This window comes from Bison bison, unplaced genomic scaffold, assembly GCF_000754665.1.
Source record: "Bison bison bison isolate TAMUID 2011002044 unplaced genomic scaffold, Bison_UMD1.0 scf7180017864484, whole genome shotgun sequence".
NCBI lineage: Eukaryota > Metazoa > Chordata > Mammalia > Artiodactyla > Bovidae > Bison > Bison bison.
In genome coordinates, this window is record NW_011495044.1 from 1068807 (window position 1) to 1081933 (window position 13127).

General features: G+C 57.2%; 1 protein-coding gene across 1 annotated transcript in view; it reads right to left on the reverse strand.

The window, feature by feature from the left end:
* Positions 1-13127, reverse strand: part of PTPRF (protein tyrosine phosphatase, receptor type, F) — a 76756-nt gene that overhangs the window by 52728 nt on the left and 10901 nt on the right. The window contains 2 exon segments of the mRNA XM_010862795.1: positions 7490-7631; positions 7817-7962. Of these exon segments, the coding sequence (XP_010861097.1) occupies positions 7490-7631; positions 7817-7962 (288 nt within the window).

Sequence of the window (13127 nt, forward strand, 5' to 3'; positions counted from 1 at the left end):
CCCGAAGCGGCGGCACCGTCTGTCAGCAGGAACTCCTCACTCGTGTTTACCCAGCTTCCTGGCGTCTCTGTGCGCACGCAGGCACGCACACACACACACACACTTACACCGGCTGCCTGGGGTGTACCGTCTGTAGGCCTGACCCCCTTCCCGGTGCCTGAGTGTTGGACCTGGCCTCACCTCTTCGCTGAACACAGACACCTAGATCCGTGCACAACCAGGGCCCCACAGAGAGATACATGGAGAGAGACAGGTGCAAAAATAGAAACATCCATGTGCGTGCGGAGGGGCACCTGCAGCGACAAGCACCTGTGGAAACAGACGCACGCAAGCAGAGCCAGTGGGAGGGCACGCAGAGACGCGGAAACACACATGTGCAGACATGCAGAGCAACACGGATGCTGACGTGGCGAGTCCCCTGGAGATGCCTGTGGGGCCAGAGCCGGGAACCGCAGACGTGTGGAGACGCACGAGGGGACCTGGTGGGTAGCGAGGCTGCTGGCTCCCCCAGCCCGCCCGCACTCTAAGGGAGCCAAGGCCACCTCAGGCCCTGTCCCTGAGGCAGCCCCATCCTTAGCAAGGTCAAGGTCAGGACACCCCTGAGCAAGCGTGAAGGGCCCCTTGGACCTGCAGGCTCCCACCCTTTCCAGAGCCCCACCCCTCCCCCAGGCTGCCAGGCAGTCAGGGAGGCCTGGGGAGCCTTGGGCTCCCTTCGCAGCTTTCAGTCTTCATTTTCAGCTTTTTCTAAGAGAAAACTCCCACCTCTTCCAGCACTCAGATTTCATCAAACTTGGCATCTTAAAAGCCTGTTTTGTTTTTGAATCTGAGCTGTTTGGGGCCTGTCGCCGAGAACAGCCAAGCAAGCGAGGCCTCCCCCTCCCAATCCCCTCCTCCCCAGGACTTCCCTGGCGCCTCCTAGGGCTCTACTCAACCTGGCTGGTGAGGCCTCCCAGCCGCACACCACCAGGTGACCCCAGGGGCTGGCCCCAGGTCTGCACCCTCCACATTCCAGCTTCTGGGGTCTGACCCACGCTGAACCCTCCTCCCAGGGTTCCCAACTCAGTCCTACTCCAGGACCATTCTCTCTGTCCCTTTACCCCAACTAGGTTCCGGCCCGGGCCCTCCAGACCACTGAGAACCTCCCTCTTGCTCTTCAGGTCCCTGCAGCCTAGCTGCCACCCCCATGGCTTGACACCAGTGTGCTCACCAAGGTCAACCACGACTCCATGGAGCTAAGTCCAGAGGCCACGTCTCAGCAGTCATCTTGCCCGACCTCTCGACAGCACCCCTCCCTGTTCCTTCAGATTCTTTTCTCTTGACTTCCAGGGACTCACCCCTATAGGAAGACCTAGCGTCTGGGGCTCCATCCAGGCCCTCTTCCTGTCCTCTGGCTCCCTAAGACTTGCCATTTCTCTCCCCCCTATCTCCAGCTGTCCCTCAGAGTGCCAGGCAAAATCTGAACAAGGCCTCCTTGACACCCCTCCCCAGGATGCCTACACATACCTACTACAACAGATTTCTAAGTGGACTCATCAACTTGCCCCTCAAACGGGTCCTCCTCTCATACCTGAACCTGAGCAAATAGCACTGCCATCTACATGGCCCGGAGCCAGCAATCCCGAGTCACCCGCCTCCCCAAGTCCCACAGGCAAGCTTTCTAAACTGCATGGAACCCAGTCTCCCTTCCTCCTCTACGCACTGCCTGGGTCTGGGCCACTGCCACCTCTTGCCTGGGCCGCTGCCTTGACCTCTCACTGGTCTTCCAGTGCCCGCCTCTGCACCCTCAGGGACCTTTCTGAAGCACGCATTTTATCAAGCATTCCCCTGATTAAAATCCTCTCTCCCCTGGCAACCAGAGGCAGGGGACACCTCATCAGGGGTGGAGGATGTGCACACAGAGGGGCATTTAAAACCTCCAAGCTGGCTAGCTGTTCCCAGAGTTGCTGGTTCTGCTGCGGTCCTGAGGCTGGGGCAAGGGCTGTAGGCGAGGGGGCCACGCACACAGCAGGGCCCTGTAAATACCTGTGACTGCAGGGGTGGGAGGGGCAGGCTGGGCACAGAGAAGGCATCCAGTGTCTGTGGCTAACAGAAGAGGCAGGCTTACTGCCCACCCCACAGGAGGAACCATTCAGAAAGGGATCCACTTGGGCCCCAAGATAGATCAGAAGATAGATCAGAACTAGAAAGAAGTGAGGGAACCCAGGTACCAAGAAACCTAGAATCTTCTCTAGGTTTCTTCTTCCCTAGATCTTCAAGACCTTCCTGGCAATGCCCACCTACCGACACCTCTCCCACTCCTACATCTGGGGCTCAGATCTCTCCAGGGAATGGCTGCAAAGCCTCATATCTGTGTAGTCCTGAATGTGACTATGGTCACAGCAGGGCTGGAGGGACAGGTCACAGATCCCACAGTCATGGGGCCAGAAGCACTTAGGTAATGCCTCAGCTGTGAGGGAAGGGGCAGAAGCTGGCCTGGGTTCTAGGTGCTAGGTTCTAGGGGCCCTTTCTATGTCTTCTGTGGATGCAAATCAGGGAGGTGATGGGCCCAGCTTCCTCAAAACAAGCCCGTTACCTGGACACGTACGCAGGCAACAGGAAAGGGGCATGGTGGGCCTCTGCCTGTGATAGCCCTTTACCCAAACGCCCCACCCCCTCATCAGCCCTGGGTCAGGGACACGGAGGAGGGTGGGGCAGGGAGAGCTGACTCCCTGGGGAAATGCCCACCCACCCTGAAAACACGAGCTTCTGTACTGGCCATGCTCCGGGTACAGCCAGCCCAGGATGGCAGGCCAGGGTTGTATGCTGTTCATCAGTCCTCATCTTCAAAGGGGCTTGGCATGGGGCTCAAGAGGGCCTCATCATCCCACAGTCCCCAGACCAGGGCCAAAACCACGGCCAAGCCTGGGGGTCCAGGCCCAGCACTGACTGCCCACCTCCTGCCACCAGTCACTACCCCACAGGCCTGACAGCAGGCCTCCCCCAGAGCCTATCCCCAACGAAGAGGGCAAGACCAGGCACGCCATGCGGGCACCTGGATTCCTGGGCCTCTGTGACCTGGAGTGGTGTGGTCCTGGTCAGCCACCAGCAGACAGCAAGGCCAGGTGGGAACAGGAGAGAGGGAGCCGGGGCTCAAGTGGGGGAAGGAGACGAAGAGGAGAGAGTCCCAAGGCCTGGGTAGGATCCCTCCCTGGTGCCCCTCGCCCTGGCCTGCTGAAGGATAGTTTCTCAGGCACTGACAACAGCTCAGGCTGACCACTCTGCCCCACATCCATCTCTGTCTAGCTGCCCTGGCCGGCCACCAGCCTTGAGCAGGGATCCTGTGGGGTCCTGGAGGCAATGAGTCCAACATCTCTGGCCTCCTGCAGCACCAGACTAACTGCACACACTGGGCCCAGGCTGCTTGCTGCACACCCCTTCCCCCGCTGTACACAACAGCCCATAACATGCACACCACCTGCTGTTCAACCCGCACGCCATATAAACACTGTCTGATGCACACACGGCATGACGTACACCACCTGCTGTATACACCACACCACATACACACTGCCTGATGCACGTACGCACAAGCACACGCACGCGTGCACACACACACAGTCGGATGCACAGCCCCCGTTTTCTATACAACCCGTAAGGCACACACAGCCCATAAGACTGTAACACCACATCACACACCTCACACACACAGCCTTCCAGAGAGCGCACAGGGCACACACGCCACCACACGGGTGCGTGTTGTCTGCTGTCTCCATGACCACAAGCAAATGCTGCCTCTTGCGCTCTGAGTCCGCCAAGCCAAGCCCTCCAAGACAAGTCAGAATGGCTCATGTCTGCTCCTTGGCCTTTCTCCTCCTTCCCCCTCTCCCCCTTCCCCTTCTCCTAGACCCTTCCAGAACCTGCCCAAGTCACCAGGGCCCGGCCCACACCTCTGCTGTCTGGCATCCTCCGGGGCTTTCCTGACCACGGTACCTCCTGGCTGGAACCCACTGGCCCAGGCAGATCCTGAACCTCCAGACTGAGCTCCAAGACCCTCCTGGCTCCCCCACCTCCTGGAAGGAAAGGCCGGAAAGCAAGGCCTGCCTCCCCTCCCCCTCAGCTCCCCCTCCCTCACGAGGGAAAATGTCAGATTCCCTGTCTCAGTGGCGTCGGCAGGCAGGTTGGAGGGGGAGTGATTCAGCCTCAAGAGTGCAGAGTGAGAAGAGCTTTTCCTGCCATTACCCGGCGAGGGAGAGGCTGGCGCGCTAATGGCTTCAATTACCACTCAGACAGGAACGCTGGGCAGCTCACCCCCAGCTAGCTTGTGCCGGGCACCCCCACCCTGTACCCAGCCCGGGCCAAGGGGGTGGGGAGGCAGCCGGCTGAGCATTGCTGGGCAATCGGGACTCCCTGGGAGTGGCAGTCTTGCCCAGGGAGCTGGGTGCAAAGGCCACGGAGTGGGAGTGGTGTGGGGTGCTTCAAATGTGAGAGGAGCTGGGCCTGGCACAGCAAGGCAGGGCAGGGAGCCCGGCATGGACACGCAGGCCGGGGATACAGCAACCTCTCAGCTGAGCCGAGTCATCCCAGGGAGCCCCGGGCCACTCCCCTGAAGTGCCCAGCGTGTGCTGAGCTACACGCAGTGCATGTGGCGCTGCATGTAAGGAACTCAACCTTGAGTCCCAGTCCCCAAGCCAGCTTCCTCCTCTCCCCAGCCCTCCTCCCAGGAATGGCCCTGGCTCTCTTCTGACCCAAGCCCACAGCTGTAGTCAAACTATCCTTTCACCCCACTCCTACATACACCCAGCCTCTCTGGCTAGCAGGGGAGGCCTGGCACGGTTGCGGGGAGGTGCTTTCCTCAGGCCCCGCCCTCTGGCACCTTTTCGACCTCCTACTCCACTCCTTTCTGCCAAGCCCAGAGCCAGTCAAGGTTACGCAGACCAACATGGCAAGTCAGCATTTCACCTTCCGGGTGCTGTGTTTCAGGAGCAGGAGGGGGGCTCACTCAGGCCCACAGCTCCATCTCAACCGGGCCAGGAGCAGGCCTGGGGCTGCCATGAGCTCCCCAATCTCATCAGACACCTCTCACACCCAGAAGCATGAACACACTCCTGTCCCCTGCTACAGAAACCCTCCTCCAAGAAGGCCCCTCCAGAACTAGCATGTAGGGACTTTGTGGGGACTTTTCCTCCAACACTAATAAGGAGTCTCTCTTCCCTTTAATTCGAGGGCCTGAGAGATGCCCTCTGGGGTGGGAGCCACAGTCTGGCCCTTCGGCCACCTCCCAAATGCCAGGGCAGGGCAGATGGCTCCTGCTGGGGCAGCGAGCAACAGAAGGGACGGCAGTGCTGAAATACTTATCCTGAGGTCATGAGTGGGGAAACTGAGGTCAGGGGTGGCAGGGAGGAGCTCGAGAGCAGCCAACCGTCAGGGATCCTGGTGCAGGGCCTGTCCTCTGGGCCCCCGCCCCTCAGGGGAGTGGACGGTGGGGGCTGCGTCACCCAGAGGCCAGGAACACAGACGCCAGGCGCAGGCAGCTCACGTGTGTGGACCTTAGGGTGTGTGGCTTTCAGCCCTACAGCAGCGACCATTCAGGCCGGAATCCAGCAAAGTGCTTAACTGCATCCCATTTAATCCTCCCAACCAGCTTGGGTGGCAGGCATCACATCCCCGATTTACAGATGGAGTAAAATGAGGCTCAGAGGCACAGCTACTCACCCAAGGTCACAAGGAAAAGAGAATAAGCGGTCCAAAGCCCCTGACCCTAGCCGCTGCCCCTCTAAGCTGGAGGGCCCTGCCCTGCCTCGCAGGAGACACACAGGCACAAAGGAGTTACCAAATGGATATGAACGTGAACACATAAAGCCACAGTGTAAAAACGGCTAACACAAAAAGATGTTCAACTGTTCTTGTAATCAAAAAAATGCAAATTAAATTGAGATGCCATTTTTTGCCTATTAACTTGGCAAAGATTTTTTTAATGGTAATTCCCACTGCTGGTGAGGATGTGCAGAAAAGAGGCCCTCTCATGCCCTGTTTGATGGGTGTGTAAACTGACACAGTCTTCTGGAAATACTGAAAAGGCTAAACATCGCATGTGGCCCTTTAACCAAGCAATTCCACTTTCGTGCATCTAGGAAATAATCAGGAAAGTGAACACATCTGTAAGGAAGCACACAGTCCCTTATTTATACAACCAAAATACAGGAAACAACATGTGTGTCCAACAATAAGGGAATGGCTGAATAAATTAGGGTGCTTGCATGTGACACTCCCCCACAGCCATTAAAAACAATGAAGCAGAAAAATACTTAATCGGCAGGAAGATGTTCATATGTTTTTTTAAAAAGCAGTCTACAAATCATTGGGCAGAATGTAATCTCGTTTTTGTTACATATATAACGCATGCACAGAAAATGGACTATAAGGAAATAACCAAATGTTAATAGTAGTGGTAAGATAAACAAGTGATTTTCAATTTTTCTTTTGTGCTATTTTATACTTACCAAAATTTCAACAGTGAACAGGTATTGGTATTGCAATTTTTTTTTTAAAGCAACAGTCCAAGCCATATTTTGAAAATACATGCAGACATAGTCAGACTGATGCCTTCATCGTGGCAGGTGGGGGTGGGCGGCGATCATGTCACTCCCTGTCTGCGGCTTCCTGTGTCCCCAGGAAAGTGTTTCGCAGCCTGGTTGGTCCGGTGTGATCTGTCCTCCAACCTCTCCAGGCTCATGTTGAACCACCTACTCTTCCCCACTTTACTGTGTCTTCCAGCCACCCGCCACCCCAAAGCCAAACGGAACCACTCAAGAGTTCCCTGAAAGCTCCATGGTCTCCTGCCTCTGGACCTGGGTGTGAGCTGATGCTATTTCCCCACCGAGGCCCCCACCCCAACTGCCACTTGTCTTCAGGACTCAGACAACCGCTCCCTCCTCCCTTGAACCCCTGTGCGCCCCCCACCCCCCACAGTCCCCTGGGCCTCTCGTACAGAACGCAGAACATACTGGAGACTGAAGTCGCAAGGGCAGAATCAGGTCAGATAACTCTCAGAACACAAGGAGTCATCAGGGCATGTTTGTGAATGAATGGAGGAGCCACCAAGTGAGAGAGGTCATTAAAATCCACATACAGAGCCCCAGCCTCCAGCCTAGGGCCCTTGCTCATAACAGCGACTGGGAACACACTTCTCTGAAGCCTCTTGCCAGGTTCCACAAGAAAATCACATCCACTGCCACGAATCATGTACCCCAAGTGATACGTAGCTACCACCTCACACCGCAGGTCAGGCCCCAGACCCCAGCCAAGCAACACCCCGGCTCAGCACAACACAAAGACACCACGCATATGCCAAATACCCAGCGATCATCGCTGTCCACCACTGACTTTCTCTGACCCCAGGATGGCCAAACACACTGCAGTCCACGGTGGGGCCGGAGCTGGCTGGCTGGCTGGCTGATCCCCTACGTGAGTCTCCCCGCCCCCCGATGCCTCATCCCTTTCCAGCAGGTACCTTCGAGCACTGAGAGCTTGGCACTGGTGTTGATCTCCCCCAGACTGTTGGTGGCCGTGCACTCATAGATGGCTTCATCTCGCTGCACCCGCAGTGGCTGGATCCGCAGCACAGACCCTGCCCCGTCGTCAAACTCAATGACCTGCCAGAGGATAGACACACCGTCACAGCCTGCTCGGGACAGACAGCGGGGCCTGCTCAGGCTCAGCCTTTCTATTGCTGAGAAAAAGCCCCCAGGGCGGGAGATCAAGAGGATGTGATATAGGACCAGACCTCAAAACAGGCAGAACTGGGGCCCTGCCTGCCCCTTCCCACCCGAGGCTGTACCTCGAAGCGCTGGGAGCTGACTTTCTTCCCCTTCTTCATCCATGTGATGCGCGGCTTGGGTTCCCCCGTGGCTTGGCACACGAAGGAGGCCACCCCTCCTGACAATCCAGTCTGGTCCTCGGGGACCTTGACAAAGACAGGCTTGCCTGGAGAGAGGAACATCAAGTCACCAAGGGATGGTCACTGCAGACATGGCCTATGTTACAGCGGGCAGGCGTGGGGGAGGGGAAGGAAGGTCTATAAAGGAAACAATGGTAGTGATGCCCGGCCCTTACGCAGTGCTTCTTATGTGTCAGGCGCTCTTCAAAGAGCTGTGAGCTCCTCAGGTGGGTTTTATTTCTGCTTATAGAGAACTCAAGGTACACAGAGGTGATGGGGTTTGCCCAACATGACAGCTGCTTAGTGGCAGAGCCAAGATTTGAACCCAGGCAACTGAGTCTGGAGTACTGAGTCTGTACTTTAATTGCTTCACTCTTCCGTCTCCCATCCTCTCAACAATTCCAAGCTCCAGGACAAAGGCATGCTGAGAGCTGCCGGGAACGGCCCAGCCTCTCTCGCAGACATGACTGCTCTCCACCCAGGTGATGGTACCACCACCTACCCCAAGGCTCGAGCCAGAAACCATGACTCCTCCTCTCCCCAGCCCCCACGCACCATCAGTCCCGGAGGCCTAGACATTCCATGTCCTAATCCAGAGACGTCCTATCTCTGGAGGTCTTCCCAGGTGAATGCTGTCCTGTAAATCTACCCTCCCCACCCAGCTCCCACTGACTGGGTGATTGTCTTCTGACAGCCTGGACGTCTCCCCAGAGTTCCACCGAGAAGCAGCGGGAGGGGGAGAAGGGAATGGGCTTGGACACTGTACGGTCGGACACTGTACGGTCACGCCCACCCACACCACTCTGATATACAACAGGGTCAACCTGGAATCCCACCCAGGGTCATGAGATGCGGGAAACGGGGCCTTCATTAAGATATAGCAACGCTCGTTAATCCCGACAGCGGATCCATTTCCTATTAATCAGGCCAATGAACAGCTCCAGGAAGGCTGATACTGTGAGAAGTGACCTTTCAGACCACCTGCTCGGTGCTGATGAGGCCAGGCCCGGCCTGGTCTCTGGCACAAAAACATGTTTGTGCAATGATGATAATCCCACTCTGTACCTGGTACTTTATCTCATTTAGTCCTCCACTGCTTGTTGTCCCCAGTTTAAAGGCACAGAGAGGTCAAGTCACTGGCCCGAGGTCACACAACCAATGAGCGGCACACCTGAGATTTGAATTCAAGCCTGTTTGACTCCAAAGCACCTGGCAGAAACAGTTCGCCTTGGTGTAGTTCGAGGCTTTGTCACGAGCAGAGTCAGGGGGTGGCAGGGGCCAAAGCCAGACCAAAGAAGGCTGAGGAGTAAGTTGGGGGTGAAGAAGTGGAGAGCAGAGTACAGTGACTGTTTAAAGGACACTGGCTGTGATGGGGAAGAGAAAGAAAAGATGGCACTCGGAGGGGATGAAGATTGGAGGGAGGTTTTTACATTCTTGTTTCTTTTTTTCCTAAGATGCGACAGTACTTTTTAAAAATAATTTTATTTATTGACTGTGCTGCGTCTTCACTGCCGCACAGGCTTTTCCCTAGTTGCAGAGAGCGGGGCCTTCTCTCCCGTTGTGGTGCATGGGCTTCTCACTGTGGTGGCTTCTCTTGCTGCAGAGCACAGGCTCTAGGGCAAGCGGACTTCAGCAGTCGAGGCTGCGGGCTTGGTAGCTGCAGGTCTCGGGCTCTAGAGCACAGGCTCAACAGTCGTGCTGCGTGGGTGGCTCAGCTGCTCTGCAGCATGTGGCATCTTCTCGGATCAGAGATTGAACCTGGGTCTCCTTCATGGGCAGGTGAAGTTCTTTACCACTGAGCCACCAGGGAAGCCCAAAAACGGTATTTAAATGCTGATGGGAAGGAGCCAGCAGAGAGAGAAGGTGCTGATCCAGTACAGAGAAGAGGGACAACAGATGGAGCAGTGTCTCTGAGGGAAGGGTCTGGGGACCAACCGCTAGGCTCAGGAGTGACAGTTGCAGTGCAGAGCTGGGAGGGCTCAGCCTTGCAGGGAGCAGGGAGGGGTCCATCTTACCCAGTACCCCAGGGTCCAGTGGGCTCTGGAGGTTTTGTGTCATTATTAAGAAAGGTCACTAACTATCTCTGAGCCTCATCTGCTAAACAGTGCTAGAGGCAGGGGTGTGGGCAGACAAAATGTAACGGTGTCTGTAGGCTGCTCCCACAGCTGGACATGTAGTAGACTTCGCCTGTGGGCAGCTATCACCCTCTTTAGCACCAGTAGTATTATCATCCCCATTTTAGAGATGGGGAGAGGGAGGCTCAGAAGGTCAAACAGCAGCCAGATCAACACTGATCTGGTGGAAAGCCAGGGTTTGAGCCAGCATTCCACCCTAAGCACAGCTTAGGGCTTCCCTGGAGGAGGGAGACTTGGGGACCTATCTGACTTGTACTTGGGAGTACCCAGAGGGGGCGAGAGCAGCCCTGTTGGGGTAACACGCAAACCTGCTGGGGGCCAGAGTGGCACGGGGACACCACAAAGGTTCAGAGAGCCTCAGGTTCCCTCACTCTTGCCCCAACTGCCCTCTGGAGGCTCCGGACACTCCCGATCTGCAGAGCCTGTCTTTGTACGCTGGTCCTTTCAGTCAGGTCTTCTCAGAAAGGACCCCTCCTCCCACATTCGGGGGTGGGGAAGAGTCTCCTGCCCACCCCTCTGCACACTGCATACCCCTCCCCCACACCTCCAGATTGCAGCTCCCCTCTCCTGTTCTGCCACCACCTTAGTCCAGACAACACCTTCCCTCGACTGGACACTGCACCAACCTAACCAGCTGAGTCCCTACCTCCAGTCTTGTCCTCTCCAGCCTAGTCTCTATTCAGCAGCCCGAGCGACGTGGCAGCCTCTTCCCTGATCAAAACCCTCTAGAAGCCTCCCATGGCTTCTGAAACAAGACTTAAACTCCTGTCGTGGTGGACAGAGCCCTGCCAGGTCTGACCCCAGCCCTTCACACCCCCCGAGCCCTGGCTTCCCATCCTCTGGATGAGCAATGCTCATCCTGCGCCTCAGGGCCTTTGCATAAGCTGCTCCTCCTGCCACAAACCTCTTAGACCACCTCCTTACCCACTGTCTCCTATCCACCTTTCTGGTCTCAGTTTAGACATCATTTCCTCAGAAAACCTTCCTTGCCCCTCTGCGGTCGCCCCCACCTCGACTGGCGTGGCTCTGTGTTTGGGGCTCTCTGGTGACTCCCCTCTGCCTCACAGCCGTGCTCATGGTTTGCTACGTCCCGTGTGAGGCTACTGCTTTTGCTGACGGTTTGTTATGTACACGTGTGAGGTTATTACTTTTTCCACATTGTGGAGGAGTATTTGATTCATGGCTGCTTCCCGACAGAGAACAATAACCCTGGGCAGGGCAGAAATCTGCCTGCCTTGATTCCCTCCCTGTCCCAGCGCCAACCCCATTCCTGGCACAGGGCAGTGGGGGGCACAAGGGAGGTGACCTGAAGACCATGGGGGAAGGCCTGCGGAGGAGGATGGAGGCCTCCGGCCCCTCACACACCACACTGGGGAGCCCTCAACACCTGCTGGGGAGAGCAGCCCAGGGTGGAACCCCCCTGGTTCCTGCCTCAACCTGCCAGCTGCAGAAACCAGAGGCTGGAACCTGCTGAACCAGACAGCCGGGTGAGTGTGCCCGGGGGTGGGGCCTCTGCGCCAAACAAAGAACCGGGAGCTGGGGAGGCAGCCAGGTACAGGTCACGAGAGAGAGAAAGGGGAAGGCCTGAGTACAGTGGAGGCTGGACGGTGCCCAAGGCCTGGGGCCGTGGAGGAGGCGGAACCTCCCGGGGAGGCTGGAGAGGGGCCAGGGCCCTGCCCAGCCCACCCACCCACCAGGCTCTGGCAAAGACTGGCAGTGTGCAAGCCCGGGGCAGTCCAGGGGGCAGGTCTCTCCCCTTCATCAGACCAGACCCTCACTTCTCTCAGCCCACTCACCCCCAACAGGAAGGCACCTCTCATCCCACAGCTCTGCCAAGCCCTCACCTCTTTCACCAGCTGGACTTCTGGGGGCACAAATCCTGTCCCCCTGCTGCCTTTCCCACACTCACTCCTGCTACCCTCTCGGGGCTCACCTATCTTGACTCTTTCAAAAAAAAAAAAAAAAAGTCCCTGCCACGGACCAAGCACTGTGCGGGACACAGCTCAGGTCCTGTGGCGATGCCATCCCACCCAAGCCCATGGGCATCCCCCTTGCCTTTCCATGTGCCCAGACCCTCTCGTGCACCCTGCCCTAAAGCCTATGAGAGCCTGCTCTGCGCCCCTCAGCCTCTGGGCTACAGTCACTGGTCACGTCTCCAGGCAGGCAGGTAACCTCAGTGACTTAACCACTCTGCCCAGTACTGACCAGAGCTGGCGTCCAGGAAGGGTCTGAACAGAACTCCCAAGGACACATGCCTGGAGGGGCTTTTTGCCCCATCAGAATGTGGGGCCACCTCCCCTCCATACCCACCCCTCCCTGACCACATGGAAGTCATGGCTGCACAGGCCTTTGGGCAGCAACTCCCAGGGGCATATGCCTTGGACACTCCTAGGTAGCTGAGCCCATGCCAAGTGGGAGGGAGTGGCCTAGGAGAAGAAACAAGTGGGCTGCCCTGGGGGGCCATGAGTCCCAGGGCCCAGCCAAACTGAGCTGCCTGAGGCTACTCCCTAGGGAGATAACTGCTATTTTGTACCTTCCTGCAGCCCCTTGTACACAGGCACACAGACACGCAGCAGCCAGGGGCTGTAAGGGAGGGCAAGGAGGCGGGTTTCCCTGGCCCTGAACAGCCTAATGAGCTGGGGACTCATTAACGCTGGCTCCTGTGACCACTTCTGGCATCCCCGGGAGGGAGATTCGCTCAGAGACAACCCTGGGCTCCCAGGGGACACACAGGGAGCTCCAGGTCATGGCCTGGGATGGAGGGAGCACGTACGAAGTGTCAGGTGCCTTCAACATGTGACCTCAGTTAACCTTTCCAGGTAGAAGTGACTATCCTCATTGTGCAATAGGAAAACAGTCCCTGAGAGGGAAAGCAAGCTGCCGGAAGTTCCACGGAGGGCAGAGTCTAGACAGGCCACCAGGTCTGGCCTCCCCAAGGATGGCGGGGGTGGGGTGGGGAAGGCACCGCTGAACCACGTGCAGCACGCTGCCCGCCCCATTCCAGCTCCATAGACCGGGTCGGGGCTGTGATGACAGATACATCCCCAGTTACTTAGTAGGACTTTACCCACCCACCC